Below are 26,067 nucleotides of genomic sequence, written 5' to 3' on the forward strand. Positions count from 1 at the left end.
ACTATCGACCACTCACTAATAAAACAATCATGGTCAAGCCATTGACCTTTAAAGGCGACAAAAAAGTCAAGAAGCGCAAACGAACAGACGCTGAGAAATCATCACGCGATGCTGTAGACGACGAAACAGGCCAGGTCCAAAAGACCACCACCACTGAAGAAGCAGAGAATGACGATAGCTGGGTGTCCGCTGAGGCGACCACCGATGTCTCGGGACCTATCATGATTGTTCTTCCTACGGATACACCTTCGGCGTTGGCTTGCGATGCGACTGGAAAAGTGTTTACGGTCCCTATTGAGAACATTGTCGATGGAAATCCTGCTACCGCTGAACCGCATGATGTGCGCCAGGTCTGGATCGTGAATCGCGTAGCTGGCACAGAGAGTTTTCGCTTCAAGGGACATCACGGACGGTAAGCAAAGGTCTTTCTTTACGAACGAATCGCGAACCTGTAACTAATACGCAAGGCTACAGATTTCTATCTTGCGACAAGATCGGATTACTCTCGGCTTCAGCAGAAGCCGTATCCCCCCTCGAATCCTTCAACATCATCCCCACGGGCGACACACCAGGAACATTCCAAATCCAGACCCTGCGCGATACATTTCTCAGCATAAAGGGCCCCAGCAAGGCATCTTCCAAAATATGCGACGTGCGCGGCGACGCCGACACTATCTCGTTCGACACGACGTTTCGCATCAGGATGCAAGCTCGCTTCAAGCCTAAGCTGCGCGCGTCAAAGGAGGAAAAGGCGCTTGCCAAGATTAGTCGGCGCGAGCTGGAGGAGGCTGCAGGACGGAGGTTGGATGAGGATGAAGTGAGGAAGCTCAAGAGGGCTAGGAGGGAGGGAGATTATCATGAAGCGTTGCTTGAGATCAAGGTCAAGAGTAAGCATGATAAGTTTGGTTGAGAAGGGATTGGCGATGCAAGAGATTGGAAGAGCTGCGTATAAATTGGGAAAGGGACTGCCGAGTGAGTGATGCTTATGATGCTCATGGGGCTTTTCAGTCCACTAATACTCCCTTTACAGCCAAGGATGTCAGACAAACTCTTCTCCTCGACAAACTTAGTGTAGGTAACCAAGACCAAACAGAGATGCCCAACACGAGTATGATCAGACTTCCATCAGTCTGAACGCTGCTTTGCTCAGTCACTCCGATATCAAAACTTCACACGATCCAAACTGGGGCGTTTTAGTATTAACAATCGTGGCGTTCTTAGTTTTATATAGTGTCTAGAGTACAGGCCAAAGGGAATTGTAACCTCAAAAATAATCATAACGAGCTTTCCCTATAAGAAAGACATTGACGTTCGGCATACCCTCCGAGTGCGCATCCTCCGTCGCCTTTTAGGAATTCCAATAACTAAAAAGACATGAATGGGACAATCGAATAAAAAAATGCAAAGCAGTGAAAAACGCTGATGTGATACAAGCACTCCCTCTCCCCTTTATTCCTTCCCAAGTATATTCTTTCCACTTCGCCCGCTTCCCAATACTTGATTCACGCCTTGGCATGGCGAGGACTGCATCGCCTTTTCTCCGGTGGAGCAGAGATTGGACGGTCTGCAGACCTCTTCCGTGGGCCTTTGCCGCTGAGCTCCACGATGGGCGTTTCAACTGGCGTGGTCACGGCATCTGGGCCGTGCTCCTGTTCCGGCTCCTGCTGCTGCTCATCCTGGGGGTTAGAGGGCTAGTCCATCTCCACATCTTCAACAGCGCTGGGCGGAACGACGCCATCGTCCATCCACTTGCGGAAGTTCTTGTTCTGCTCCTGAACCTCCTCTGGACTAAGATCTTTGGTCCAAGCCGGGTTGTGCACCCACTTCTCGAGAAGCTTGTTCTCTCGGTGTGTGCTCAGAGCTCGTTCGAAATTCTCACGACGCACAGATTGTTCAACGGTCTTGGGAGCATGGCCGTAAATCACGTATTCCGAAGTACCAGGAGCCCAGACCATCTTAGAGCTCTTCAAGCAGATGCTGATCGTCAGATTCTCCTTGTAGGATACAGGCTTGGGGATGGCATCATCGTCGTTATCGGTGTCAGCCGATGGCAAGTTGCGGGACAGCACCACCTTCTGGAGTTTCGACCTCTGAACTCCCTCAGTAGGTTCGACCCGGATAAACGACGAGATGTAGTATTGCCAACGCTCGCGAAGTTGCATTTCGTCCATGTAGAATGTTGTCTCTTCCCGTTGGAGCCATCGCACAGTCGCCTCAGATTTGGCCGGCAGCTAGGGTATCTGTTAGCAATTTGACATTGAGACTAAAAGAAGCATTGACTTACCCAGCATATCACAAAGACATCTCCGTCCTTAACACACTTCTCTGCAAACTTACGAGCACTGATCTCAGTCTGAAAGCTTGTCTCCTCTCGTTCGCGACTGGCCTGGTACTGAGCAATCAGATCAGGAGTCTTCTCCTTAGCATCGGTGCTGCTGCAGGTGAGAGCAAGACGGCAGAGAGTCTTCAAGAGATCCTGAATCGTGTACACTTTCCATCCTGTCTTGAGGTAGTAGTGCCGCATTACATCCTGGTAGCGGCTCTCATCCACGTCACCCGAAATATACTCCTCAATAAGCTCAAGGGTCTTTGGCCAGTAGCTATCAGGGTCGTCATTGGTGTCAAAGAACTTCATGTGGTTCTCGGTGAAACCAATGTCCCGAGCAGGCTTCTGCTTGTTGAGACGTTCAACCTCTTTGGCTACTACTTCCTTAGCCTCCTTGAGATCTTGAAGACGTTTGTACAGAGTTTGCAAGATGCTGAAGAAGACAAACAAGGTCTGGTTGCAGTAGAAGTTGTACCAGGGCCGAGTAAAGAATCCATCAGCCTTCAGTTCGCCCTCCGTGCTCAAGATAGCGTCGCTATCACCAACGACGACAGGCTTAGGAATGTTAGGCATCCACCGGTCGTTGGAAATATCAGTGTTCGCGGCGTCTTCAGAGGCGTCAGGCATCTCCTCTTCGTTTGCAGAAGTGACGTCAGGAGTAGTCTCCTTGCTTCCAGAACCACTGTCCTCCTTGTTGCCACGAGGCTTGCTGCCATTGCGGCCAGGATCAAGAACTCCTCTAAGGAGATCTCCTTTCCGTCCGTTACGTCGGCTTCGGCCATTGGTGAGCTCTGCAGGTGTGTGATCTTCGGCCTCTTCCTCGCCAGAGTCTGGCTGCATCTTCGGGAGCTTATCCTGGATGCTCTCCTCCGGTATGTCAAAGAACATGGGAATAAAGGACTCGAAGAATTCAAGAATACGTTCCTTCTCCTGGCTACTGTGCTGACCATTGTGCAAGCTGTACAGCATCATCAGGCGCAGAAGATCGATGATGGTATTCTTATCGCTAAAGTCCCAGCTGAACTGGTGACGAGGAATTCCACCCTTCAACGATCGTTCACGACGCTGCTCCTCGTGCTTTGTCTTGATAACATCGACAAGGTGCTTTGCAGTCAGATGTCTCTTGTCGTTCTGCTTCACAAGAATGCCCATGTGGTCCAAACTCTTGAGGTGCATGTTCTCAGTCTGAGCATGCCAGACCTTCTCCCACTCACGCTGAGAGAATCGCCATTCTTCGTCCTTTTGTTTCATACGAGCCAGCAAGACAGGCACAACGTCGAAAGGGTGAGTGAACATGTCGTTAACAACATCAATACCTCGTTCGCCGTAGATCTTCTTGCATATACGCTTGAAGATGGATGTGCTTTGGCCAGCAAGGGCAGAGGGCAGATGGAAGGAATCCCTTTCGTTAGCAGACATCGCCAGCATCTGTTGTGCAATAGGCTCCAAGAGTTGGATGCACTTCAGATTAGCTTCGATATTGAAATCGTAGTCGTGGCGCTCTTCCTCAATGCGATGCAGACCCTCTTCAAACTGATTCTTTCTATGAGCAACAAAGCCACTATCCTCAGACGCCCACGTAGGATGTGAGGCCCACTCGTCGTTGAGTACAGAGTTGCACAGCTCGTCGCGGCCACTGCAGGGCTTAAGGCGTTCTCGCTTTGGAAGTAATCGATAACTGGGCCCATACCCGCGGCAGTTGCTGAGGGACACCTTGTCTGTTGGGGGCGCAGGACGGTTATCAATAATGACATCGTGAGTATCAACACCTACAAAGCTCTTCCAGAAGGTCATCAGGTCAGGGTTTGCACCAATAAACAGTGCGCCCTTGTGGAATAACGTATTCCGGTCGATGATGTTCTGACTGAAGAGATTGCAGAGTTTCAAAAACTCATTCATGGAAGACCTGTTGCTGAGGTACTTCTTAACTCGCTCGAAAAAGGCGATCTCCTCTTGATTCGATGTCGAAGAGGTCCTGGCGGGATATGGCTCCGGCATGACGGGCGTCAATGTCGGTTCGACTGCAAAGTTGTCACCACCTAGTCTCGCATGGCTGAGTTTAGGTCTCTTGTTACCGTTCACTGCAGGAGGTATGATGCGCGCAGCCGCAGTCGCCTCCGCAAGGATAGTCGCAGGCTGAGCAGCCTGCTTGTCAGCTCTTGGGCGCTTTTTATTATCCTTTGTAGCGCTTGCAGGTGGCGGAAAGCTACCAAGTGGAGGCATCTTCTGGCCATCTCTCATAGCCGGTTGAGGTGTCTGGTTAGGACCGGTTGGGGGCCCGTCTTCCATTCGGTTAGGAGTCTGTTTGGCCTGACCAGCGGATTCTGGTAGGAATTGCTTAAAGTCTTCAAGCAGGTCAGGGGCAGAGTTGAAAAGAGTAGTCACCTGCGCGTATACGTCCTGAATAGGCTTTTGTTCGCGCTGATATGTTTGGAGGATCTCAAGAAATTGTTTGTAAATCTCAGGTTTGTCCTGGAAACGGTTCTTTGCCATGATTAGTATATCCGATACTTGGACAGAAGGAATCTCGAGCGGTGTGTTTTACCTTGATCTTATTCACGTAGCTGATAGCATGGTTGAATTCAACCGGTCCACGTCGTTCCATGTTTGCCTGGTTCGCCGCATTGCCGTTCACCCCAGCTTGTCCTGGAGTGGGTGTTAATGCTTGACGAGCGTTAGGACCCTCACCAGGAGCCGCACTGCCTTGAGGCAAAGCCCGTCGCTGACCTTGGTTGTTGCTCTCGTTAAATGCGGCATTGTGAGCTGCAGCCTGAACAAAGAGACTCGCGCCGTTTTGCACTGGAGTGCTAAATTGGGCCTCCGGACTCTCGATGCTATGTTGAGGCCTCTGTTGCTGCTGTTGCTGCCACTGGCCGCTGCGTTCGGGAAACAGAGGCTGGTTAACAACGGGCCCATGGCCGTCACCTTGGTTCCCACGTATGGACTGAACCGTGGTACCCATAGGTGTGGTGACACGGATTGTATTCGGATCGTTACCAGCGCCGCACTCGATTCGATAACCGGGTGGTAAGAAAGTATTGAATCCTTGAATAAGATTTGGGTGTCCAGCGAAAAGCTCCGAGACTCGGTTGATAACACCTGGAGTATCGATACTATACTTTCATTAGCTAAACAAGAAAATATAACCACGATTCGTTGGGTGACGTACGCCTGACTCTTGAAATCCTTCATAATGTCAAGAAAGCGGTTATAAACATCGGGCTGATCGTGGAACTGGACTTTAACTTGGTCGAGATAGGTAAGGGCATCCTGGGGAAAAGAAGAGTTAGTGACCAGCAAAATAATTATGGTGCCAATAAACATGGATATTTGCTACATTGACAAACGGAAATGAAGCCGACAGGCCAACTTCGTCGCCATTAAGGAGCATCATGCCATCTCCTCCGTGATTGAAGATGCCAATGAGGTTTCCTGGCTGTGCCGGGAGGTTCGCAAGAAGGCTGTGGGCTTCCATGTCAGGCAAATGAATCTGCCATAACAAAGGAACGTGTGCGCCACAAACAGGAGAAAATAGATGTGTATTACACAAGACCCATCAAGACGTTTGTATAGTTCCGGATGAGGGGTAAGTGAAGTTGAGCTGCAGGAGCCAGAAGGTGAATGAGGGAAAGGATGCGGGTGCTTTGGCAGCGGCCCGCGCTGTCGCATCACCAGGTCGCAAACGCAAACCTGCCGGGTGGCTGCCAGCTGCGCAAACGCTTACCCCTACCCCTCCACTAACGGCACCCATCTTCCCAAAAATTTACAAACAAACTTTACTCACATTAAGAATAGGTTGCTGACCCTGGGTGATACCCCCGGGAAGCTGATGGGCCGCAGATGCAGCTCCTGGGTTGAACGGCGCGCCTTGCTGGCCACCTCGCTGACCCTCCTGGGGTTGTTGTGGTAAAGGACCACCAAAGACAGCAGCTACACTGCTATTGGCAGCAGCCTGCGTCGAAGCTGGCGGTCCAGTCGCATGAGCCATCGGAGCAAACATTTGCGGTTGGGTGTTGCCGTTGTTTGGTCCACCGTGCTGGACCGGTCGGTTGTGTTCGTTTTGTAGTGGCCCTCCAAAGGCGGCTAAAGGACCACCTGATGGAGTACCGAGGGGAATCTGAGGGTTTCCGTTATGGTTCGCGAGCAGTCCTCCAGGGCTGTGAATTGCACCGGAAATCCGCGACGCGACAGGCTGGTGGATGGGGATAGAACCAGCGCTGCTATGGTGAGGTGTTGATTGGTATCGTTCGTTGGACTCTCGGTCCCGTTCGCGCTCACGTTCGCGCTCTCGTTCTCGTTCTCGCTCTTGATCTCGACGGGCCATCTCCTCGCGTTGCTGTAAAGCTCGGTGTCGGTCGTCCATTTCGCGGTCTCTGTCGTATCCTGCTGTGCCAAGATTCTGGCTGTTCATACTGTTCTAATCGATCGACACATTAGCAGGGTGTCCTATGAAATTGCAGTGGATTGCCCGATCCAAGAATTGAAGGTCCAGAAGCTTCAACACAGAACATGACGATAAGACGAATGCATCATGGCCGTTGTGCGCGTGGGCGCAACGACGCCTAGAGGTCAGGAGAACAGTAGAATGAATTCGCGACAGCACTAGTAAAAAGACTTACACCAGGTAGAATAAGGCTATCGCCGATAGAACTCTACATGGAGACGAGTTCGCGCAAGATCAATAATGAGAATGATAAAAACACGAAGACTGGTATAGTTGTTGGCGAGGGGTGGTTCGTCGTAAGTAAAACCCAGCTGCGTACAAAGTTGCGAGCTTCCTGCGGCTAGGGTGACGCCGATTGTATCAACAGGATCACGTGGTGATAGACAAAGTGGAGTGAGCTCGCGATGTCTATTGGCTATAGCTCGCTATCTTATCTCTTTTCTTCAGCCTTGTTGTTCGATGATGAAACTTCTGTACGACATAACCAAAGCCTTTGCAACCATAATCTAACCAGCATAGCTTATCTCCTTTAGCTTTCAGCCTTGTTCGCGATTGAATAGCAGTAACACAAAAACCTGAATCTATTTCACTCTTGCGCTATCGATATTTCGCTGACAAGGCTGAGATCTCAGGTGGGGCAAGGCTCTCAAATGCAAATTAGTTCATAGGGGCAATCAATTCGCCGATGCCGGATACGGAAAGAGGCATGATATCAATTGTAAAAAAAAACGCCTGTACCACAAAGCAAACTGATATGTCCCAGGCACCACCCAAATAGCCTCAGCATGTTTGGTACGCCTCTATGTAAACCCATGCCCAATTCAAATCGCAACCCGTCCCAAAATCCCAGCGCAAAGACATCTAGGTGATAGATATGAGCCAAGCTAGTCTCGTGAAACCACCAACCCCTTTCAAGAGTCCCCATGCTACCAACCATGCTCGCCATCCCATGAAAATCGCAAAAAGAAGCCCAATATCAGACCCAATCTTAACGAGGCCTGAAAACTTTTGAATTTGAGCGCGTCGAATGCTTCTCAGTAAAGTACTTTGACTGTCGTGACAGGAAAGGTTTGGTTGAGTGTCGGGTCAGTGGTCGTTTCAAAAAATCCAGCAAAGCCAAAGATATTCGAGTAATAACTCGCTTTCGATACAACCGCACCCATGAGTTCACCTGCCTTGGTATTAGCCCCTGAAATCTGGGTACATTCGTATGACTTACCGATACCGACGAGCCATATGTTTCGCGCGAGTGAAGGCTCAAGCCTGTATGATCCCAACGCCAACGACAAAGCTGGGCACACAACGTAGGGCCAAAATCCGGAGAACCCAAGACCACCAAGCATGTATCCTTGAAGTCCAGCAGCCGAAGCGGCAGTTGCTTCAAGAACGTCTAGTACCTGGCTAGACTTTTGTAAAGCATCATCCAGTCGCGACTCGTGGCTGTCGTATTTGAGAAGCAGATCGTCGGCGAGTTCTTCGAGCTTGCCCATGCCCTACAACTAATCAGCATGATGTCTGCATATCTTAAGAGACAATAACTTACTTGCTCGATTTTGGCCTGTTTCGTTAGGATGTCTGCACTCCTAGCTGCCGCCGTTTCCTTGAAAAATTATCAACTGCTTCCCACAGTTGGTACTTGAAGCTTACCATTTGATCAAGTGAGGTTGCGACCACTGCGGTCAGTGCTGTCACCAAAACACCAACCTCGTCATTCCACTTCTCAGTGCTGGTTCGCAATGCAACCTCTTGGGATGTGGCCATGTCGGTGGTGTGCTCTTGGACGGCGCGAACGAGTATCTCGAGGAGATCATGCAGTGCTTGCGCTTCTTCGAGACCACTCGCTACAATGTCGCGAGAATCCTTTTTTTGTTATTATCTTGCTCCTACGAACTGGAGATTTGCGTACCTTGATTGTATGGCTCAAGTCGTTTTGGAGAATCCTGCTGGCCTTCTCCATCTCTGTCTGTATGTGCTTTGCCTGTGGCACAATGCTGTCCACTGACTGACTTGCAGCGTCAAAGGCTCGGTTGAGGGATTGGAAACGCTTTTCCAAGTCTGCCTCGACATCATTTGTGAGTTTCTCGAGGATCCTGGTGATTCTTTGGTAAAGGGAGATGTCCTCGTCTGGAAAGATCGTTAATTTGGCTGTATCCGACAGCTGCCGATTTTCACTGACCTTTCTGGTTATCCACCCTCGCGGCGTCACAGAACCTCAGCGCCTTATGGCGATAGCTTACCCAAGTGTTCCAAGCGGAGTCCGACTGTGCGAGGCCCTCGAGACATTCGTCGATTTCATCAGTCGAAACGTGAAGCTTTGCAACCGTCGGGACAGGGAGCGCTGCCAGGAATGGTTCTCGGAACTTGAAGCACGGTTTTGGAATCAAGAAACTACCGCGCTCCAAGTCGCAAATAGCAAGACTCGCTGCATAGAAATCGACAAAGTCTCGCGCGGCCCTTCCACTGTCAAGATGGATCTTGGCATCGTCTTGGCCGTTCAGGAGATGGCAGTTATTGACTAGTTGACGTGCAGCGATGCGATGGCAGAGAGGCTGCGACTCCAGATCCTGCAGCTCTTGAAGGGCAGTGCTATAAGCGTTGGAGGGTTTTCGATCCGCCTGTTGCATCCAAAGAGAATTGGGGTTACTGCGTTGCTGTTGATGAATCGCGATCTGCGCCTCCCCTGTGACAACGTTAGCCTCTAGGTAAATATAATAAACAATCCACTATACCATCAGAAACTGTATGAGGTCTCCATGAGAAACAGTTTGCCAGGCTAGAGAAGAAACAGAGGAAGATGAATCCCAAAAAAAGAAGCGTGGTCCCCTTGAAGCGCATGTTGGACATCAAGCATAAAAGATGTGAATATGTTGTCGTCGTATTCTCTGTTTGCTGATGTAAGAATGAAAGAAGCTTTGAGGAGAAGGTGCAGTGTATTTGATGGAAGGGAATAATGAAATCGGAGTGGTGGAGAGTGGAAGGTAGAAGGTGGAAGGAGGGTAGGTTTGAGGAGGTGTGCAGTTGTAAGTGGAATGCACTATCAATCCGCTCCTTCTATAAATAATCTCCACGGATTTCGAACTGAGGAGCACAGAACTGAGTACCCTTTTTTTAAAATAAAAAAAACGAGGCAGTAACTCCCTTTTGCGCAAACAGAAGAATGAATAATTGAGCGGGCCGAGGGCACTATGGTTGCAATCATTTGATCCGACTTTCACACATATAGTTCGGAGATCGATGAGCACATCCACAGAATACCAAACGAACACCACATAGGCATTCTTTCTGTAGTATTTAATTCGATATTCTAGCTCAATTTTATTTACTACCTCAAATATCCACAGCAAGAGAAACGGTTATGAGAATAATATGAAATGGCCAAAATGAGGTTTATGAAGTCCAGCTTTAACTACCCGGGAGATATAGAATCACACACACCTTCAAGCCACAACACGCCCATTTTCTGCACAAGAACTATTTATCTTTTGGCTTTACGATATTCTTTCTTATACTGAGATCTCGAGAGAAGCATTTTGTATTAGTTAATAACAGTCTCGCTTACAACGTGCATCAATGGTTGGATTTGTCTAGTACCTTCAAGGATTAGCAAACAGAAAAGACGTTTCGTTGCCGTTCTGTTAGTGCGCGTTCCCCACGCTCTTAGCCGTGCTATTGTTAGATTCCCGACAATACTATTGAATACAGATGGGCAGCAGACAATAGCTAGATGTGCCTGATCATGCTCAATTCAATTGTTCTCAAGGCACCCTACACCACGACTCTCTCGTATAAAATTAACCTAATGATACCTACTGTGTTGTCGAGTTAAGCATGTGTAAGTTAAGTATCACTTGATTCAAGACATCAAGATCGAAGTACTGCCATCTACCAAGACAAGTAAACACTAGTCTGAAACACAAATTCTTAATCACAATTTCGCATAGTACAATCTGTGTAGGAGGATTGTCTATGCTTGCCTTAGAGAAGTAAACATATTTGAAACGCTTTTCACAAACGGTGGCAAGTAAAGGATATTACTGATTGATTGGCCAAAAAAGTTCATAAAGGATCTGAAACTTAATCTCATACTGCAAATCAATAATTCCTTCTGGAAGGTCAAGGTCGATCGTGTAGATTTTTTCCACGGGTCAGTCCCCACCGATTTGCATAACTGAGGTAGATGTGACGGTATTCGCAGCCACCTTTCGGGGGCGTTTTCTCTAGGCTGATGTTGAAGCAGGTGAGCAACGAATAACGGGGCCGTAATTCGAAGGGAAGCGCAACGGATTCTTCGATAGACGCTAAATTATATTTTAGCCCAATCAATTTAAGAAATAGCAGCCGTGCACCTGGAAATTGGAATCAACGTCATGGTGCGTGCCAGCCAAGGCAGATACAGAATGAAGGTACAGGCAATGTGAGAGCACATCGCGATCGATCTTTGAAATGCTTCAATTCGTGTCTCAAGCCCTTTTTCCACAAAAAAGCCAGCACCCCCGCCGACCTAGCAAAGCCTTATCCCTCTCAGATCCTTGGAGCCGCGTTGAATCTGGTTATTCTACGCAGGCTGCCTGCGCATGCGCCCATGGCACAGGGCGTTGCAGTCGTTGTTTTGCCATTGGTACTCTCTCGTTTGATAATCCCTGATTTGCCCACTCTTTGTTGACACCCCGGGGACTCGGCTGCTATCACCGTCGGTTGGCTATCTTTTAAACGTCCCGGTTTGTTTCCTGCAACGAAACGGGCTTCGCTCTCACATCGACTCGATTTCGACCTCTCGTTTTCATCAAGCCGGCCAAGAGTGAGCGCTGTTATTAGACAGCCCCCGAGTGCCGTGCCGAAGATTCTTGTGACAGAGACGTTGCAGGAATATTAAGAATATCAGACGCATGGATTCAAATTAGGAGTTATTTCACAGGAACACTGAAAACTCTAGCAAGGTATCGGTCTTCTGCGTGCCTATAGAAGAGTCTTACATGCTTTTCTCGTGTAGTATACTCAAGACTCACCAAGTCATAGGCCATCGTGTCAACACCTTGAAAACCCCCAGTTAACGGTATTGTATTATACAATACTGCAGTGGGCTTAAATTAGCTAGCATGTGTATGCAGGTAGACCAAGAGTTTTCTTGCGGGCACATTGGCTTTCTAAACATTCGCTGGTGCCAAAGAGTTTTCAACGGATGCAAGGGCCCTTCGCATAAGCACGACGTCGTTTACACCCAGGAAAGATGCCCGGATTGCATCAGGAAGGATACCCTTCCCAAACCATGGGTCCCAAAATAATGGAAGAGCTCAATCGCGGAGACAAGACACCTAGGAAACGGTACACGGAGCATCCCTATGGGTCATGATATGGAGGTATAGTTAGATGATGGCCGGACCAGAGAAGTCATCGTTATTTGCCGCGTTGGGTAATATCATTTGGGATGGAAATAATAGCATAGCATTAGAAAAATTGATCACAGAACATCGGTCGTTTGTTGAGGTTACCCGCCTGATCCTGAAAAAGCTGGCCTATGTAAATGGGTCTCGTCTGCATGAGTCCAACCGCTGATTCTCAAACACCTATATGCACAGGTAATCATATCTGATGCTGTATAGGTGAGCACGGTGGCTGAGGTTTCATTATCAAGACGATTGCAGACTGAATGTCTCGGAAGCGGTCGAGCGAGAAGCAACTGGATAGGATGACTTTTGATGAAATGCACGCATAGCTAATGGAAATAGGTTGGAGGGTTAGTAGGCACAGTATTCGCCTAGTATGCAAGAAAGAGAACAGGTTTGCGCTATAGTCTATTCAATCGTTTCACGATAAATGGATGTTCCAGAGAAAGTCAAAAGAGCATTTCACAGGCCGTTGTGACAGTTGAGCTAGAAGCATTGACCCTTGACCGCCTAAACCTAAATCTGGCTGGGTGCGGGTTGAACAAACAGAAAGCAATCATGGACACACGCACTCACTTGGTAGCTGTCACAAAATGCAGTTGATCATGATATTTTTCAAGTCAAGATACACCTGATGCTACGCGAAGAGTATTGTGCGAGTGTTTCCTATTAATATCGCAGTCATTGAATGCCCCTCTAGAAAAGGAGGAGAGACTGATTGGAAAAAAGGTTCCATGATATGATGAGACAGAACAAGGATCATGAAAGGACCCCCACCACACCAGTGAGCCTCGAGAGGTTTTTGAGTGGTCTCTATGAGGGCTAAAGCTTACCAGCTGAGCCTAGAAGCTATTGCTAGTCGCTTACTAGCACGAGGCTGAAAGATGTGTGGGTTGGGAACCGTTGCCAAGACCTCCAGCTGGTAGTAAGCCGCTAACAAGAAAGAGCTATGACAGCTGAAACGAAAATCATCCAATGCTCAAAAGAAGCAGGACATGTTTACGCACGCCACGTGATATAACATCAAGACGCGCATACCTAAAAAGTCACAGGTTGGTAGGCTGGCCAGGGAATGATACGGTAATGATTAAACCTAAACCATCAAGCCAAGCCATTAGAAACAAACCTTGATGAATGTCCCGTCCCTTTTATGCTCCCGGATGACAGCAATAACCCCCCGGGCCGGCGCGAGTTAGCCAATAGACGAGGGTCTTGGCCCATCGTACAATTCCCCTCCTCAGCCTTGCTCATCATACGATGTCGCCCAATTTTTGCTACGCCAGCGGTCCAGGACTCCCGGGGTGTTCAAGGGCCCCTGGGACTAGAACCGCACAAGACGGTCCTGACGATGTAAAAGTCACGCCATTGAGGCCGAAGAACATCAAGACGTCGACCCGGCATTGGGAGCGAAATCTGTCCCCCCTGAACCTCGCTTGTACTAGGAAAAATAGTTGAGGAGAGAAAGAGGGATTGCATTGTTGGTAGAAATCATCCGTCATACATACTATTATGGGCTTGTGAAGGATCCCCATCCCCCAACGTTGGTTATCCCAAAGCATCGACTCAATCGATCAATGAGACCACCAACAAGAGTCTAACTAGATCTCTTGAATGCGGCGAATACGACAACTCACAAGACACACACAAAAAATACGGGTTCATCCTTTCTAATTATCCATCTATCCAATACCGTTCTCGTTCTGTCCTTTTATCCTCTCCTCAATTCAGTCCCAAGACACTCCTTCTCGGTCCGGGCCTGGGCTTTTACTTTCCAGCCAACGAATTGGGAGCCGCACATGTCCGCTCATCCTATCGACTGATACCGTACTCTCTCTCTTCCGGTCTCCGTCAAACCCTTCACTCCTTCATCCTACATTTGGCAACCGATGACTGTTACTATCCTGCCTTTGTTCAATCTTACTTCGAGACAACTGAGCGGTAAAGTCAATCGCCGAAAACCACCAACCAAACGCAGTATTATACACTACATACTTCCGCCACGCCCGAGCCAAAGCTTACCTTATTAACCAATCTACAACAAATCCACCAAAAACATCCTCCTTGGCCCGTTCGCCTTGCTTGTTTCGTCGCCCGACCCATCTTGCGAGAGCTGTTTTGTGCTGCGCTTCGCTCTTGTAGATCTTCTACTTGTCACCTCATCCTGCGCCTGCTCCCTCGATCTGACTTCGACTTTGACGACTCTCTCTCTCACCCCGTCACCTCTAATAACCCGGTCTCACTTTTTGCATCGCCAACTCACAATCGATACGTTCACAACTTATACTTGAGACTTCGGTGTATTTTTATTGTATCAGCAAGATTGTCATCATCATCATTCTTACTATCCTCCATTTCTGGCCCCACTGTCTTATGCTTTGACAGCCAGCCCCTCAAACACATTCCAACACCATTGCGCCAGAGCTCGATCAAACATAGCTTATTTCATTGAATTGTCCGATCGTTCCCGCCGTTTCACATCAACATCATCATCGCTAATTGAGCTGGCTCAAACTCTGTACGGGTTGCTGACACAAGATCGCTTGCTCCGGACGACGAACACGACCTCAAAGGTCGGGATGCCGTGTTAGCAATGGACCCTAATATTCTTAACTTTTTCGCGGTACCCAACAACCAGACTCTCAATAATGTTGATCAAAACAACCAGTCATCTCAGCAACAGCAAAATCCATCACCATGGGGGCCACCAGATTTAGAAAGTGGCATGGGCGCGTCCCGCAATCAAGGGGGATCATCTTTCAATTACCAGCCGACAGCTACCTCTGACATTTCGTTCAGCCAGGCACCCATGCAGTCGACTTATACTGGCCCAAACAACGCTACACTACCTAACAGGGGACATCCCAGGAACCACCCACAACAGCAACGAAGACGAGAAGGACATGCACACGATAGAAAGCGCACAAAGGTTGATACCGACTCTGCATTGGAATCTCTGGACTACTGGATTCGATTTGATGATGAAGAAGCTGAGAGGACAGGGAGTTACGAAATTGACTTCTCAAAGCGTTATGATCCCATGAACAGCAATGCCAATACTCACTACCGGTATGTTTACAATTTATATTGATGAATTGGAGGCTGATTAGCGACAAAGTCCCGGATATGGATCGAGCTCGAATACGCCAGGTCTTGGTACTGGAGTCTACGCAAGCTCTCTTCCTTTTCAAGGTGCCGAGTATTTTGACGACAACGCTTTAGACAACGCGCTATCTGATGAAGAAGAGGAAGGAATCGACTCGATGAGCTTGGAAGAACATTTGTCTAAGATCGAGACCATGCCGCCACCAGAAGTGCCACCTCGAGAGGGTCTGTACTCAACACCGCTCAGCTGGGAAAAGCCAGAACCTGGCCTTCGTGTGGAACCGGATCTGGGAATGGGCAATACCCAAGGAGCCATGAACTTTGGTTTTGGACAGAACATGTCTAGTATGGGCAATAACCAGGTTTTAAGCAATGAAGAACAACGGAGACTTCTTGCTATCGCAATGAATACTGGTCGAACGACATCCAGCTTTATGCCTGCTACTGGTTTTGGGTTAGGATTCGGGGCTGGTCTTGGTACGGGAATGTCCGACTTTAATAGTAACATCGAATCACTGTTGGGGACACCGACTGGAGGCCGCAGCCAGAAGCAGACACCTACACCTACCAACAGCTCCAAGGCGCCATCTCGAAACCAGGACATTAAGACGGAAAATTCGAGCGAGACTGGTCTCAGCTCGACTAGACCAGGACTGTCACGCACAAGCACTGCAACGTCCGATGTTAAAGGCAAAGAGAAGCTCAAGGCTGGAGATCGGACAGCTCATAATGATATTGAGCGAAAGTATCGAACAAATCTAAAGGACAAGATTTCTGAGCTCCGCGACGCTGTACCGGCTCTCCACTCAATACCAGAGGATGGAGAGAATAATGAGGCTGAAGGAGACTCACAACGAGCGCCCAAAGTGAGCAAGGTCAGTAGTTAACTGTAGTCTCCCGTGGCGTAGACATAACGACTAACATTTCCCAGGGCACGGTTTTAACAAAGGCAACAGAGTATATCCAGCATCTAGAAAGGCGGAATAGGGCTATCATGAAGGAACATCAAGAGTTGGCCCGGCGCCTCCAGGCATTTGAGCAGCTTCTCAGCGCCTCAGCTCGACAGCCGTTCTTGATGCCAAATCACAGCCGAACGCTCTTTGATCCAAGAGGTTTCTGCTAGAGTAGACAAGATGATAACGTTCCAAACGTGTTTGGGATACTGTATAAATATACCCCAGAGATGAATTGTGGTGTATATACTACTCATCTTAGTTCATGTATCGACCTTGAGTCATGCTTCGCATCGTGTTTGCTGGTAGGAGCGCGTTGTAACCTGTTGGTCGTATTCATTATCCGGATACGGTTTGGCGATTCTTACAATACCCGCCTGAGGCTGGGGTCTCCATGGCAGCTTGCGGATCCAAGCTTGTTTTCGTGAACGGACGACTACCCTAAATATTGATTGTTTTGATAACAAATGGTCTTGTTTTTGACGACCCAACTGCAATGAAACATACATATATATGTATAAGCTCTTACATGCATTTAATTTCACCTGCAGGCGGTTGTGGCGTTACCCATTCAATACCCTGGTCATGAACTATCACGCGGTCTTTTCTTTTGTTTTCACGCTGAGCTGCAATAACACAAGTAGGCCTAGCAACAACTACATACAGGTGGGTCGTAAGCGGGACAAAGACCGTCGCTGTTGCATTATGAATCGTACTATACATTTTATACACATCAAGTCTATAGGTATGTTTACAAAATCAATATAGTACTGGTCATGGTCGTAGCGCTTCAATGTCGTCAACCTCTTTCACCGCTTCCGTGGATAGAATGTAGGGTGAATCATCGTCTACGCAAACACTGTCCTCAATTCGGACGCCCATGCCCCGAAAGGCGGCCGGCCATCGGTCATCTTGAGGAACGTAAACACCCGGCTCGATGGTAACGCAGTGGCCGCGGCGAAGGGTCTCGCGACGGCTGTATCCAGGGCAGTCATGCACGTCAAGGCCAATATAGTGACCGACATGGTGGGGGAAGAGCTGATCAATGTTGGCCATGGTAACATCGAATCCAATAGCGCGCAGCTGGTCAACAAGTCCACGCGCAGTAACGTTGTGAATGTCCTCTAGTGAGAGTCGAGAGCTTTCCCTGCACAGCGAGATACTCGATCGTTGCACATTGAGGACGGCCTGGTATAGGTCGCGCTGGGCGGGGGTGAAGCGGCCAGAAGCCGGCCATGTGCGGGATATGTCAGTAATGTAGGTGCCGTATTCGCCGCCCGCATCGATGAGAATGAATTCGTCCTTGTTGAATGTGCTGTTGTTCACCGTGTAGTGAATACAGTTTGCGCGCTCACCGCCAGCTACCACAGGGATGTAAGCCGGGCCCTCGCATCCATTGACAGCAAAATTGTAGTCAAGAAACCAATGTAGATCTTTCTCACGTTTCCAGGGCTGGCGCATTGCGTCTGTGATGACCCGCCCTGAGATCTGACCAGCAAGACGCATGTTGGCAACCTCCGCCTCACTCTTGACCACCCGAAGCTTATTCATGACAGAGTAGAGCGGTGTTCGGGTTGGTCGTGTATCTTTGCCAGAGATGAGTCGCCATAGCCAAGTCGCCGTAGCAGCAATGCCGCCTTTAGAGGGTGGTGAGTCTGCGTAGATAAGTTTGGCTTTGTCAAGGATCTTGGGTAGCAAGTGCTCTGCCTCGTAGATGGAATGCGCCTCGTCAGCGTTGAAGATATCTCTTGCAGCATCAACACCGTTGCGATACCCGTTCCACTGCTCTTCCCGAGCGTTCTTGGGTTTGGCAAACATGTGGAATACGTAGTCGCCGTAATTGGGACCTGTCTTTTGTATCACTGCAATGGCATCCCCTTCCATCCATCCTGTAAGATATAGAAAGTTGGACTCTTGTCGATAGGCGTGGAAAACAGCTCCGGACTTGTATTGTAAGGATGCGGCATGCAGGACAGCAACACTTCCATCTGTCATGGAGTCCGCCAGAGCAGCTCGACGGTCGGCATATTCTTGTGCTGTGATGCCCTGTGTAATTTCACCGGCTTTTAGGATATGAGGATGTGTCTCATGGACAGGTTGTCCGAACCGGAGCTCGGAGGCGGACACGGAGGCATATGTTCGGAGACGGGCCGGTGCATTTAAAGACAGCTTTGGTCTGGCTGTGAGACCTATTGTTGATATGCGTCTTGTCGAAGAGGCTCGGAGGGGTAAACGAGGATCAACGCTCCGGAAAGGAGCTCGAGGGAGTTTCATTGCGGGATGATGGTTATAGATATATGGTCTGAGCAATTGAGCTTAAGCGCAAATCTTTTCGGCAGAAACTGGAGCCTCTCACATCAATTGAACATGCCAATGTCAAAAGCCTCTATGACTTGACGTTGTGATGACGCCAGACCAAAAATTATGACCAGGATTGGCCCGAGGCTAGACGCAAGACAGCGGGCAGAAAGATTGAACAGGTGGATGTTTCAATGCGGTTCACGCACAAGGGTTAGGTACCTAGTTACCGTTAAGTTCATAGGCAGACAAGCAATGCTTTTCGGGCTGCATAAAGTTGATCTGTGTACAGAGTAGGTAATCTTTGATTCAGTCCTAAGTGCATTCCTCCCCTCATAACAGTGTTGTCTGACGGCCCACGACATAACTTCAAGCTTTGATGTCTTGGTTTCTGTTATTGTTCTCTCCGTGAATGTCTCGCGCAAAATCCCCGTCTTCGGTACGAGGCTGATCTCGTCTCTCTATCCTAATTTCCCGGTTCTGGAGGTAGGATCCTCTCGTTGCTGGGTTAATAGACGGCAGGCCCGTGACATGGTGGTGTTTTTTTGTAGTGGACAGCCCAGCGGGCCACAGAGGGCTTCCACTGAAGTACAGGGCCCCCGGTGGTCCCCGCTCAGCCGCACCGTAGAGGTATAGCGCTGTTGTGCCAAGCGCGACTTCTACCAGAACACGCCTGGTTTGCTTTGGGTCAAGTGGAAGGTAGAGACTGCTAAGTAATCAATCAAAGTCATTTGGGACCCGTCCCCTCAGGCTCGTTTCCCTCCATCCTAAGCAGACAGACTGGATCCCGACCAAAAAGGTCTCCGACAAAAAAACAATTACGGCCGGTTTGTTGTTGTTCATCATTTGATCCATTTTCGTCGGTCAATTCTTCCTCTTTTCATATCTGGCTCGAATCTTCTCTGATGTGCTGATCTCATCTATTACCCTCCCTCCCCGTTGACTCCCATTGTCTTTGTCTCTGGACGTGTCAGGCTCCGCGTCGCGTGCTGTCAAAGTCTCATCCTACCAGCCCCTCCCAAGACTACCTACTACTTACTACCAGTCTACCACTACCCACGATCGACAACCGCCAATAACAGGTCAACGTTCGTCACGTCACCTCTGACGTCCACCATCGACTTTTGTTGTCCTGCTTATACGCCCTCTGCTCTGGCTACTCACCCCCAGAGCAGTTCACGGGCTTTATATGGCAACCCTATCTCTATCACCAACGCCTGGTCACATATCGGCCATGTCTTCAAGACGGGGTCCATTAACCAACAACCCCAATGTTGCAAACTCACCTCTCCGTGGAGTTTCTGCTCTGGCTGGGTATGCTAAGCAGAAACGTTCCTATGCTACCGTCCAGCGTGAAGAAACCTATGGCCAGCCGCCGCCTCTAAAGAAACAGGTCCTTGATAATGGCGTGCAGCGCCCGGTTCGATCCCCATCCAGGTCAACCCGGACCCAGGTTCTGGTTCAACGCGGCACTACGCGTCCTTCGACAAAGGAAAGATCCGCGAGGACCGTCCCGACAAACGTAGCCCGTGATATGGATAATGAGAAGGAAGCATGGAAGAGACATCATCGTGCCAAGTTCCCCAAGATGGTTTTTTACTTTGAGAGTATACCCGATGACGTTCGTGCGAGGTTAACAAAAAAAGTTAACTATCTTGGTGCTGTATGTTGTCTTGTAAAGCTCGCAAGGTACTGTACTGACCTATCTTCAGACGCAAGAACCTTTTTTCTCCATCTCTGTTACCCATGTCGTCACTACCCGATCGATTCCACCCGAGAGGCCCGAGGGACACCAGGAGCAGGAATTGGACCATCGCGATGAACACCACGAATCTGAGGAACAACCCCAAACCATCAACCCGTCGTTATTGAATCGTAACACTGAAGCACGAAGGAAACTTCTGTCCGAGTTCCGTAATGCTCCCACAAGAACGCAACAAATTGATGACCCTACGAAGCGAACCCGAGGAACCAGGAACAATGACGTGTTATACAAGGCCCGCGAGATGGGCAAGAAGATCTGGTCTCTGGAAAAGTTCCAAAATATGTTGTCTGTTTTGCTCGAAGCTGAGACGAACCATGCCTCTTATTCGAGATCTGCGAGCACCCGAAGTCATTATGGCAACTCCCGGGAGGCCAACTTGCTTCAGCTGTTGCATAATGAGCGTGTGAATGGACCTTCAGACCGCGACCCGACCGCTGTTCATCGCGAGTTGACCTATTTCAAGGGCCCTCATATCTATGTGTGGGATATGGATGAGAAGAACAAGCCTATCATGGTTCGCGAATACCCCAAGGTTACGAACAAGTCAGATGGAGAGTGGCCACAGTTCCGAAGTGTTGGAAACGGTAGATGTCCCTTTGTGGAAGATCACGATGTCCCTGAAAAGGATCACCGAAGGCAACGAGAGCAAGAAAAGGCTCGACAAGCCAAGCGAGAGGAAGTTGCTCACGTAATCAAGCCACCTCAGGTCCCAATGCCAAAGCCGGTAACAGGAAAGCGATCTATCACTGAGATGGAAGATGGCCAGAACCGAGTCCGTGCTGGAACACCCACTGATGTCTTCAACATCAACACAGCCAAGGCGGCTATGTCAAAGCAAGAGAATTTCCGACCACAAAATGCTTTCACAAGCCGTGCTGCTGCTGGTCGTCTTTTTGCCGGCGAGCCTGTCGCATCTGGTGTGCAACCGTCGAATATCACCTCTGCTATTCGCTCGCAGATGATCTCGTCGACATCTGGTGTCAACGGTGCCAAGGCTGGAACTAGTAAAGAAGTTCACGGTCTTCAAAGGAAGGTGTTGCAGAAGGCTGCTCCTGCTTCGTTCGATGTGAGCTCGCGTCGTTTGGCTGAAGTGTCAATGGATGTTGCGTCTAGCCGATCAACAACGATGGGCCGACACACTTCGCGACCTGCTGAGGTGCAAGAGGAGGAAGTTCAAAAGACTGAGCGAAGGACACAGTCCCAACCACTTAAGAGTAAAAAGGACTTGAAGCCCGGTTATTGCGAGAACTGCCAGGATAAGTTCCGCGATTTCGACGAGGTAAGCAAACTTACATTGATGTTTTGAACGTGATGACTGACCTTTTGTAGCATATCCTATCCCGAAAACACCGAAAGTTTGCTGAGAACGACGACAATTGGATTGAACTTGACTCTCTTCTATCGCAAATCAAGAGGATGCCAAAGTACGCACCCGGATCTGACGAGGAGGAAGCATGGTAATGACTATCCTTATTTTAATACGATATACGGCCTCTCCCACGTCATGACCATCTCAAACCATGCCATGATCTCACAACTCTTGGATCATGACAGAACCATCCTCCAACAACCGACCTTTATGAAGTCCATTTGGCGCACCTACCTTGAGATTCCCACACACACGCTGTATAAAACAACAGAAAAGATACCTCCTGAATTTGGTTAACTTTGTACTACCTGGCGGCAATTGAAGGCAGTCTTTCGGTTAGAGACGTCTCCGTGTTCTTTATTTTCGCTTTCTTATACCTTATAAGCATGAACTGCATGCAACGGCGCAGAGCGGCATGGTGTCTTTTTCATTCTAGCTGGTTTACCCCCACGGTCTTTTCGGCCATTTCATTTGTGTTGCTGTTGGTCTTGATGCATACTGGGGCGTTTGTCTAGGTCCATTTTGAGAAGGGGTGATCAGGGCAAATGTTTGAGATGGGATTGATGAGGGTTGTTCAAAAGCTCGGGGCATGAGCGGAAGAATTTTTATCGCAAAAGCGTGAAAGCAACATCGATTGCCATATGATTACGGCCAGAAAGGTCTGATGTAGATATGTGTTTGGGACATGTATATGTACCGATATGTTAGACAACATGAAATACTTGAACATACCGGTCCTTGCGTGTCGAAGTGACTTTTGTTCAGGAGAAACCAAGAAGTAGATAACTGAAGTACTGAGTACCTCCCTGTTAGAGTAGTGTCTTGGAAACATTTCATGCTTCCTTTTGTTACATGCATGGAGTTTTCTAGTTGCAGTAGTTTGGACGGGCGGTAGCAGTATATCCACACAATGCTGGTTCTTGGAAAGATCGTATAGTTCCAACATTTGACGCAGTCATGGCACCCGTTACACAATATCTGACATCCCAGGGAACTGTCCGGTATCCAGTCTTTCAGAATTCTGCGGCAACTTCCATAATGCGTCGTTGCGGTTACATCCATGACATTCCATCCCATTTGTTTTATGTAACAGGCCTCGAGGTCTTGAAGAGGTTGACTGCTGGAAGCACAAGAGGCGAAGTAGACCAGTCTACTCAGACCATATTCTTAACCTTGATAAAAAAGCTTAAGGAGTCATGATGAAGAAGTAATTCTTTGTAAGTGCGTACAGTGCGCAGCCCCCAACACTGTGCTGTCATAAGCAAACCTTAGGCGCCCGTTTCACAGCAATAAGACATCAGAAAACTCACCACCAACAGACGTATTTCACCAAACTGAAAAACAGAAAACCTCTCTTATTCTCAAATCATACAACAGTCAAACAAAATGTCTGAGACACCGAAAGATCAGGGGCCCTCGTCGCCTTCACCTTCACCGTCACCGTCACCTTCTACCGCCTCACCAATGCCTCTTGCCGACAATGAAGTAGCAGGCAGCGGCGCCGCATCTCCAAATCTGCCACTCACCATGTCTGCTTCAGTAGTACTGGCTGACCTACCACGGGATGCAACCGCAGCGCTAGAAGCCGCAGGAAGCTTCAAGACGGACAAGATCGTGGTACGATTTAAACCCGTCGGGTCTGCGCCGTCGTTGGCCCAGGACGTATGTAAGATCAGCTCGACAAGACGCTTTGAAGAGGTTGTTAGGTACCTGAGGAAGAAGTTGAGATGCAAAGAGACGGACAGTGTCTTTTTGTATGTCAATAGTGCGTTTGCGCCGTCTTTGGATGAAGTTGTTGGCAACTTACATCAGGTGAGTCTCAAGAAAGGCATTTATACACTTGATCGACCAGTCCTAACATCCTCAGTGCTTCAAAAACTCTCACGGTCAACTTGTCGTTGCCTACTCTCTAACACCTGCTTTTGGATGAGGCCAACGAGGTCAATTTCTTCTATCTTTGTAATGATGGAAAGGACCAAAAGCTATATCATCTAATGAAGCCAAACTCCGAGCTATGCAACCTCTACATCTTGTCCAATTCACCAATACGACATGCATCCTCCACAAAAAAAACTCTTGGGTATCAACGCTTTTGCTTTATGAATCCTTTACCGCCTTGGTAAAATTCTCGAGCTCCTCTGCTGAAATTGGGTACGTGTGCTCAGGGCCAGGGTATTGACGAGATTTGACGTCGTCTCGATACGCCTCGATGGCTCTCAAACTCTCGCCCCATACATCACCATACTTCTTGACAAACTTGGGGAGGAACCTTCCAGGAGGGAAGTTTCCAAGCATATCGACCTGCACAAGGACTTGACCAGAGGTACCGTTGCCAGCACCGATACCGATCGTGGGAACAGACAATTTCTCGGTAATGAGCGCTGCCACCTCGGCAGGAACAGCTTCGACAACCATGGCAAAGCAGCCAGCTTCTTGGAGAGCAAGGGCATCCTCGAGGATGCTCATAGCACCACTACTTGTCTTGCCCTGAACACGGAAGCCACCAAGAGCATTTTGTCGCTGAGGGGTCAAACCGATATGGCCAAGAACGGGGATACCAGCGGTGGTGATTTTCTTGATGGTGGGAGCCATCTCCTTCCCACCTTCAAGCTTGACACTTTGGACACGACCTTCCTTGATAAAACGGATGGCAGTCGCAAGAGCCTGGTCTGGGCTTATCTCGTATGTACCCATGGGCAGGTCACCAACCTGGCGGGGTTAGTTAATAAATGACTTGCATATGTGAGAGCAGGGGTCTATCCTTACAGTGAAAGCGGATTTGGTGGCTCTTGCAACTGACCGGCAGTGAAGTAGCATCTCTTCCATAACGACTTCACTTGTGTCCTCCATACCAAGAGCAACCATGGCAAGACTATCGCCGACGAGAATGATATCCATGCCTGCATGTTCAGCAACATGGCCACTAGGGAAGTCATGAGCTGTCATGACAGTGATAGGATCACCCTTGCGGTGCATGGAACGAAGGGTTCCGACAGTGACCTTCTTGCGCTGGGCAGCCTGAGGCGCACCCATAGGAGAGTGTGAGCTATACCGGGACTGCGCCACACCTCGGATGATGAGGGGCCGAACGGAGCTGCCGAGGCACCGGTTCGCCGGCCGATGGGACGACACGGACACCCGGGATAGGAGAGAGGTGCAAGACCTCATGGTGGGATTGATAAGGGAGGACATGAAGGAGAAGAGTGGGTCTTTGTGCTGTGCTGTGTTGGTGATGAAGACAAGGTGTCGCGTGTGCAGCTTTTTAAGTTGGGAGTGACAGAAGTTGAAGTACCTTGCAGGCAAATTTCAGACCGACAGAAAGTATAGCTCAAAGAGTCTATGATGGACGTTTTTGACCGGGAAAAAATTATAGAAAGAAATAATTCATTTGGCTGAGTTTTCCTTGTGATAGTAAAGATGAAGAACTAGTTTGAAAAGTCGGGGAAGCCGAGGTTTTATTCATGTTTGAACCATGATGAACCCTACGTTGTATATTTGAGTATCTTTGGTGTTTTTTCTCAGCACCCCTGGACTTTTAGGACTGCGCCCCACGCATTCGGTTTCTGAAGGGTTCTGGCTCTAGTCAACAAATAGAAGTCGATATTGAATATGGGCTAGACCTTTCAAGGTATAGAAAAAGGGACCCAGCAAATGTTGAGCCGCCAGTTCTTTAAGTGTCCTTTTGTAGATGGCGGTCTAGAATTGAGCAACATCAATTTATTCATCTGCTTTATAATTTACTGAATTATTGAAGCAAAATGACTGATCAAATCTGAACCGAGGTTGTTCTCTATACCGAGATTGTGGGAAGGGGAGGAGATGCAACGGCTGCGATTGAGTTCGTGGTTTGTAACCCGAGGAATTGGAAATGGAGGGGTTCTCACGATGCATGAATGCCGAATACGCATGCGAGAACCGAGGGGCATGTAATTTGCGAATTGTATTAAGAGAATATTTTGGACGTCATCATTGTTCAACCCTGTCCACTTTCTGCACATAATACTGTAGAGGCAAGATAATAAGCCATGCATCAGTATTAATACAGAGTATGCTGGCTCGACAAAGGGACTGATTGCTTATAAGTAGTACCTTTGTCATTGTACTTGTGACACAGAGATGGAGACTTTCTCTATTATTAATAATACCTAGGTTAGTACAGAGTACTTATTCAGTACTACATGCTGTGTAAGTCTCAAAGGCCAATCATTACAAACCAAAGAAACAAACCCAAAGTTTAACTTGCCAACACGATATCAAAACTTGGATTCAATAGAGAATGACTCAAACTGAAGCCAGCAGTTGTTTCAGTCTCCAACAATGTTTCATGCCACCAAAACGAACATGGAAAGATGCTGTCGATCTCCTCCCATTGCGGTACATTCCCTTATCGATAACAGCTAGTGAGGCATGAGGTCAAGTTAGCGGC

General features: G+C 48.6%; 7 protein-coding genes across 7 annotated transcripts; 4 read left to right on the forward strand and 3 right to left on the reverse strand.

Annotated features, from left to right (window-relative positions):
* Positions 1 to 29: 29 nt before the first annotated feature.
* Positions 30 to 1,134, forward strand: FPOAC1_012379 (uncharacterized protein; the record flags this gene model as incomplete). The annotated part of the gene is made up of 4 exons (XM_044856735.1): positions 30 to 412; positions 475 to 887; positions 943 to 972; positions 1,031 to 1,134. 4 exons carry the CDS (start codon positions 30 to 32, stop codon positions 1,132 to 1,134), a joined length of 930 nt encoding a protein of 309 aa, XP_044704048.1.
* A 557-nt stretch (positions 1,135 to 1,691) lies between these two features.
* Positions 1,692 to 9,605, reverse strand: FPOAC1_012380 (uncharacterized protein; the record flags this gene model as incomplete). The annotated part of the gene is made up of 14 exons (XM_044856736.1): positions 1,692 to 2,231; positions 2,285 to 4,347; positions 4,402 to 4,810; positions 4,872 to 5,439; positions 5,496 to 5,596; positions 6,111 to 6,743; positions 6,946 to 6,978; positions 7,817 to 7,941; positions 7,990 to 8,263; positions 8,314 to 8,370; positions 8,418 to 8,630; positions 8,677 to 8,894; positions 8,947 to 9,450; positions 9,500 to 9,605. 14 exons carry the CDS (start codon positions 9,603 to 9,605, stop codon positions 1,692 to 1,694), a joined length of 5,844 nt encoding a protein of 1,947 aa, XP_044704049.1.
* Positions 9,606 to 14,744: 5,139 nt separating this feature from the next.
* On the forward strand, positions 14,745 to 16,379 carry FPOAC1_012381 (uncharacterized protein; the record flags this gene model as incomplete). The annotated part of the gene is made up of 3 exons (XM_044856737.1): positions 14,745 to 15,220; positions 15,270 to 16,131; positions 16,188 to 16,379. The coding sequence occupies 3 exons, from the start codon at positions 14,745 to 14,747 to the stop codon at positions 16,377 to 16,379; spliced, it is 1,530 nt and encodes a 509-aa protein (XP_044704050.1).
* A 604-nt stretch (positions 16,380 to 16,983) lies between these two features.
* On the reverse strand, positions 16,984 to 18,483 carry FPOAC1_012382 (uncharacterized protein; the record flags this gene model as incomplete). The annotated part of the gene is made up of 1 exon (XM_044856738.1): positions 16,984 to 18,483. One exon carries the CDS (start codon positions 18,481 to 18,483, stop codon positions 16,984 to 16,986), a length of 1,500 nt encoding a protein of 499 aa, XP_044704051.1.
* A 1,258-nt stretch (positions 18,484 to 19,741) lies between these two features.
* Positions 19,742 to 21,733, forward strand: FPOAC1_012383 (uncharacterized protein; the record flags this gene model as incomplete). The annotated part of the gene is made up of 3 exons (XM_044856739.1): positions 19,742 to 20,170; positions 20,220 to 21,551; positions 21,602 to 21,733. The coding sequence occupies 3 exons, from the start codon at positions 19,742 to 19,744 to the stop codon at positions 21,731 to 21,733; spliced, it is 1,893 nt and encodes a 630-aa protein (XP_044704052.1).
* A 1,294-nt stretch (positions 21,734 to 23,027) lies between these two features.
* On the forward strand, positions 23,028 to 23,571 carry ATG12 (Ubiquitin-like protein; the record flags this gene model as incomplete). Its single annotated transcript, XM_044856740.1, has 2 exons — positions 23,028 to 23,453; positions 23,509 to 23,571. The coding sequence occupies 2 exons, from the start codon at positions 23,028 to 23,030 to the stop codon at positions 23,569 to 23,571; spliced, it is 489 nt and encodes a 162-aa protein (XP_044704053.1).
* A 167-nt stretch (positions 23,572 to 23,738) lies between these two features.
* FPOAC1_012385 (uncharacterized protein) lies at positions 23,739 to 24,809 on the reverse strand (the record flags this gene model as incomplete). Its single annotated transcript, XM_044856741.1, has 2 exons — positions 23,739 to 24,350; positions 24,408 to 24,809. The coding sequence occupies 2 exons, from the start codon at positions 24,807 to 24,809 to the stop codon at positions 23,739 to 23,741; spliced, it is 1,014 nt and encodes a 337-aa protein (XP_044704054.1).
* Between the last annotated feature and the right edge of the window lie 1,258 nt (positions 24,810 to 26,067).

Source organism: Fusarium poae, chromosome 4 (assembly GCF_019609905.1).
Source record: "Fusarium poae strain DAOMC 252244 chromosome 4, whole genome shotgun sequence".
NCBI lineage: Eukaryota > Fungi > Ascomycota > Sordariomycetes > Hypocreales > Nectriaceae > Fusarium > Fusarium poae.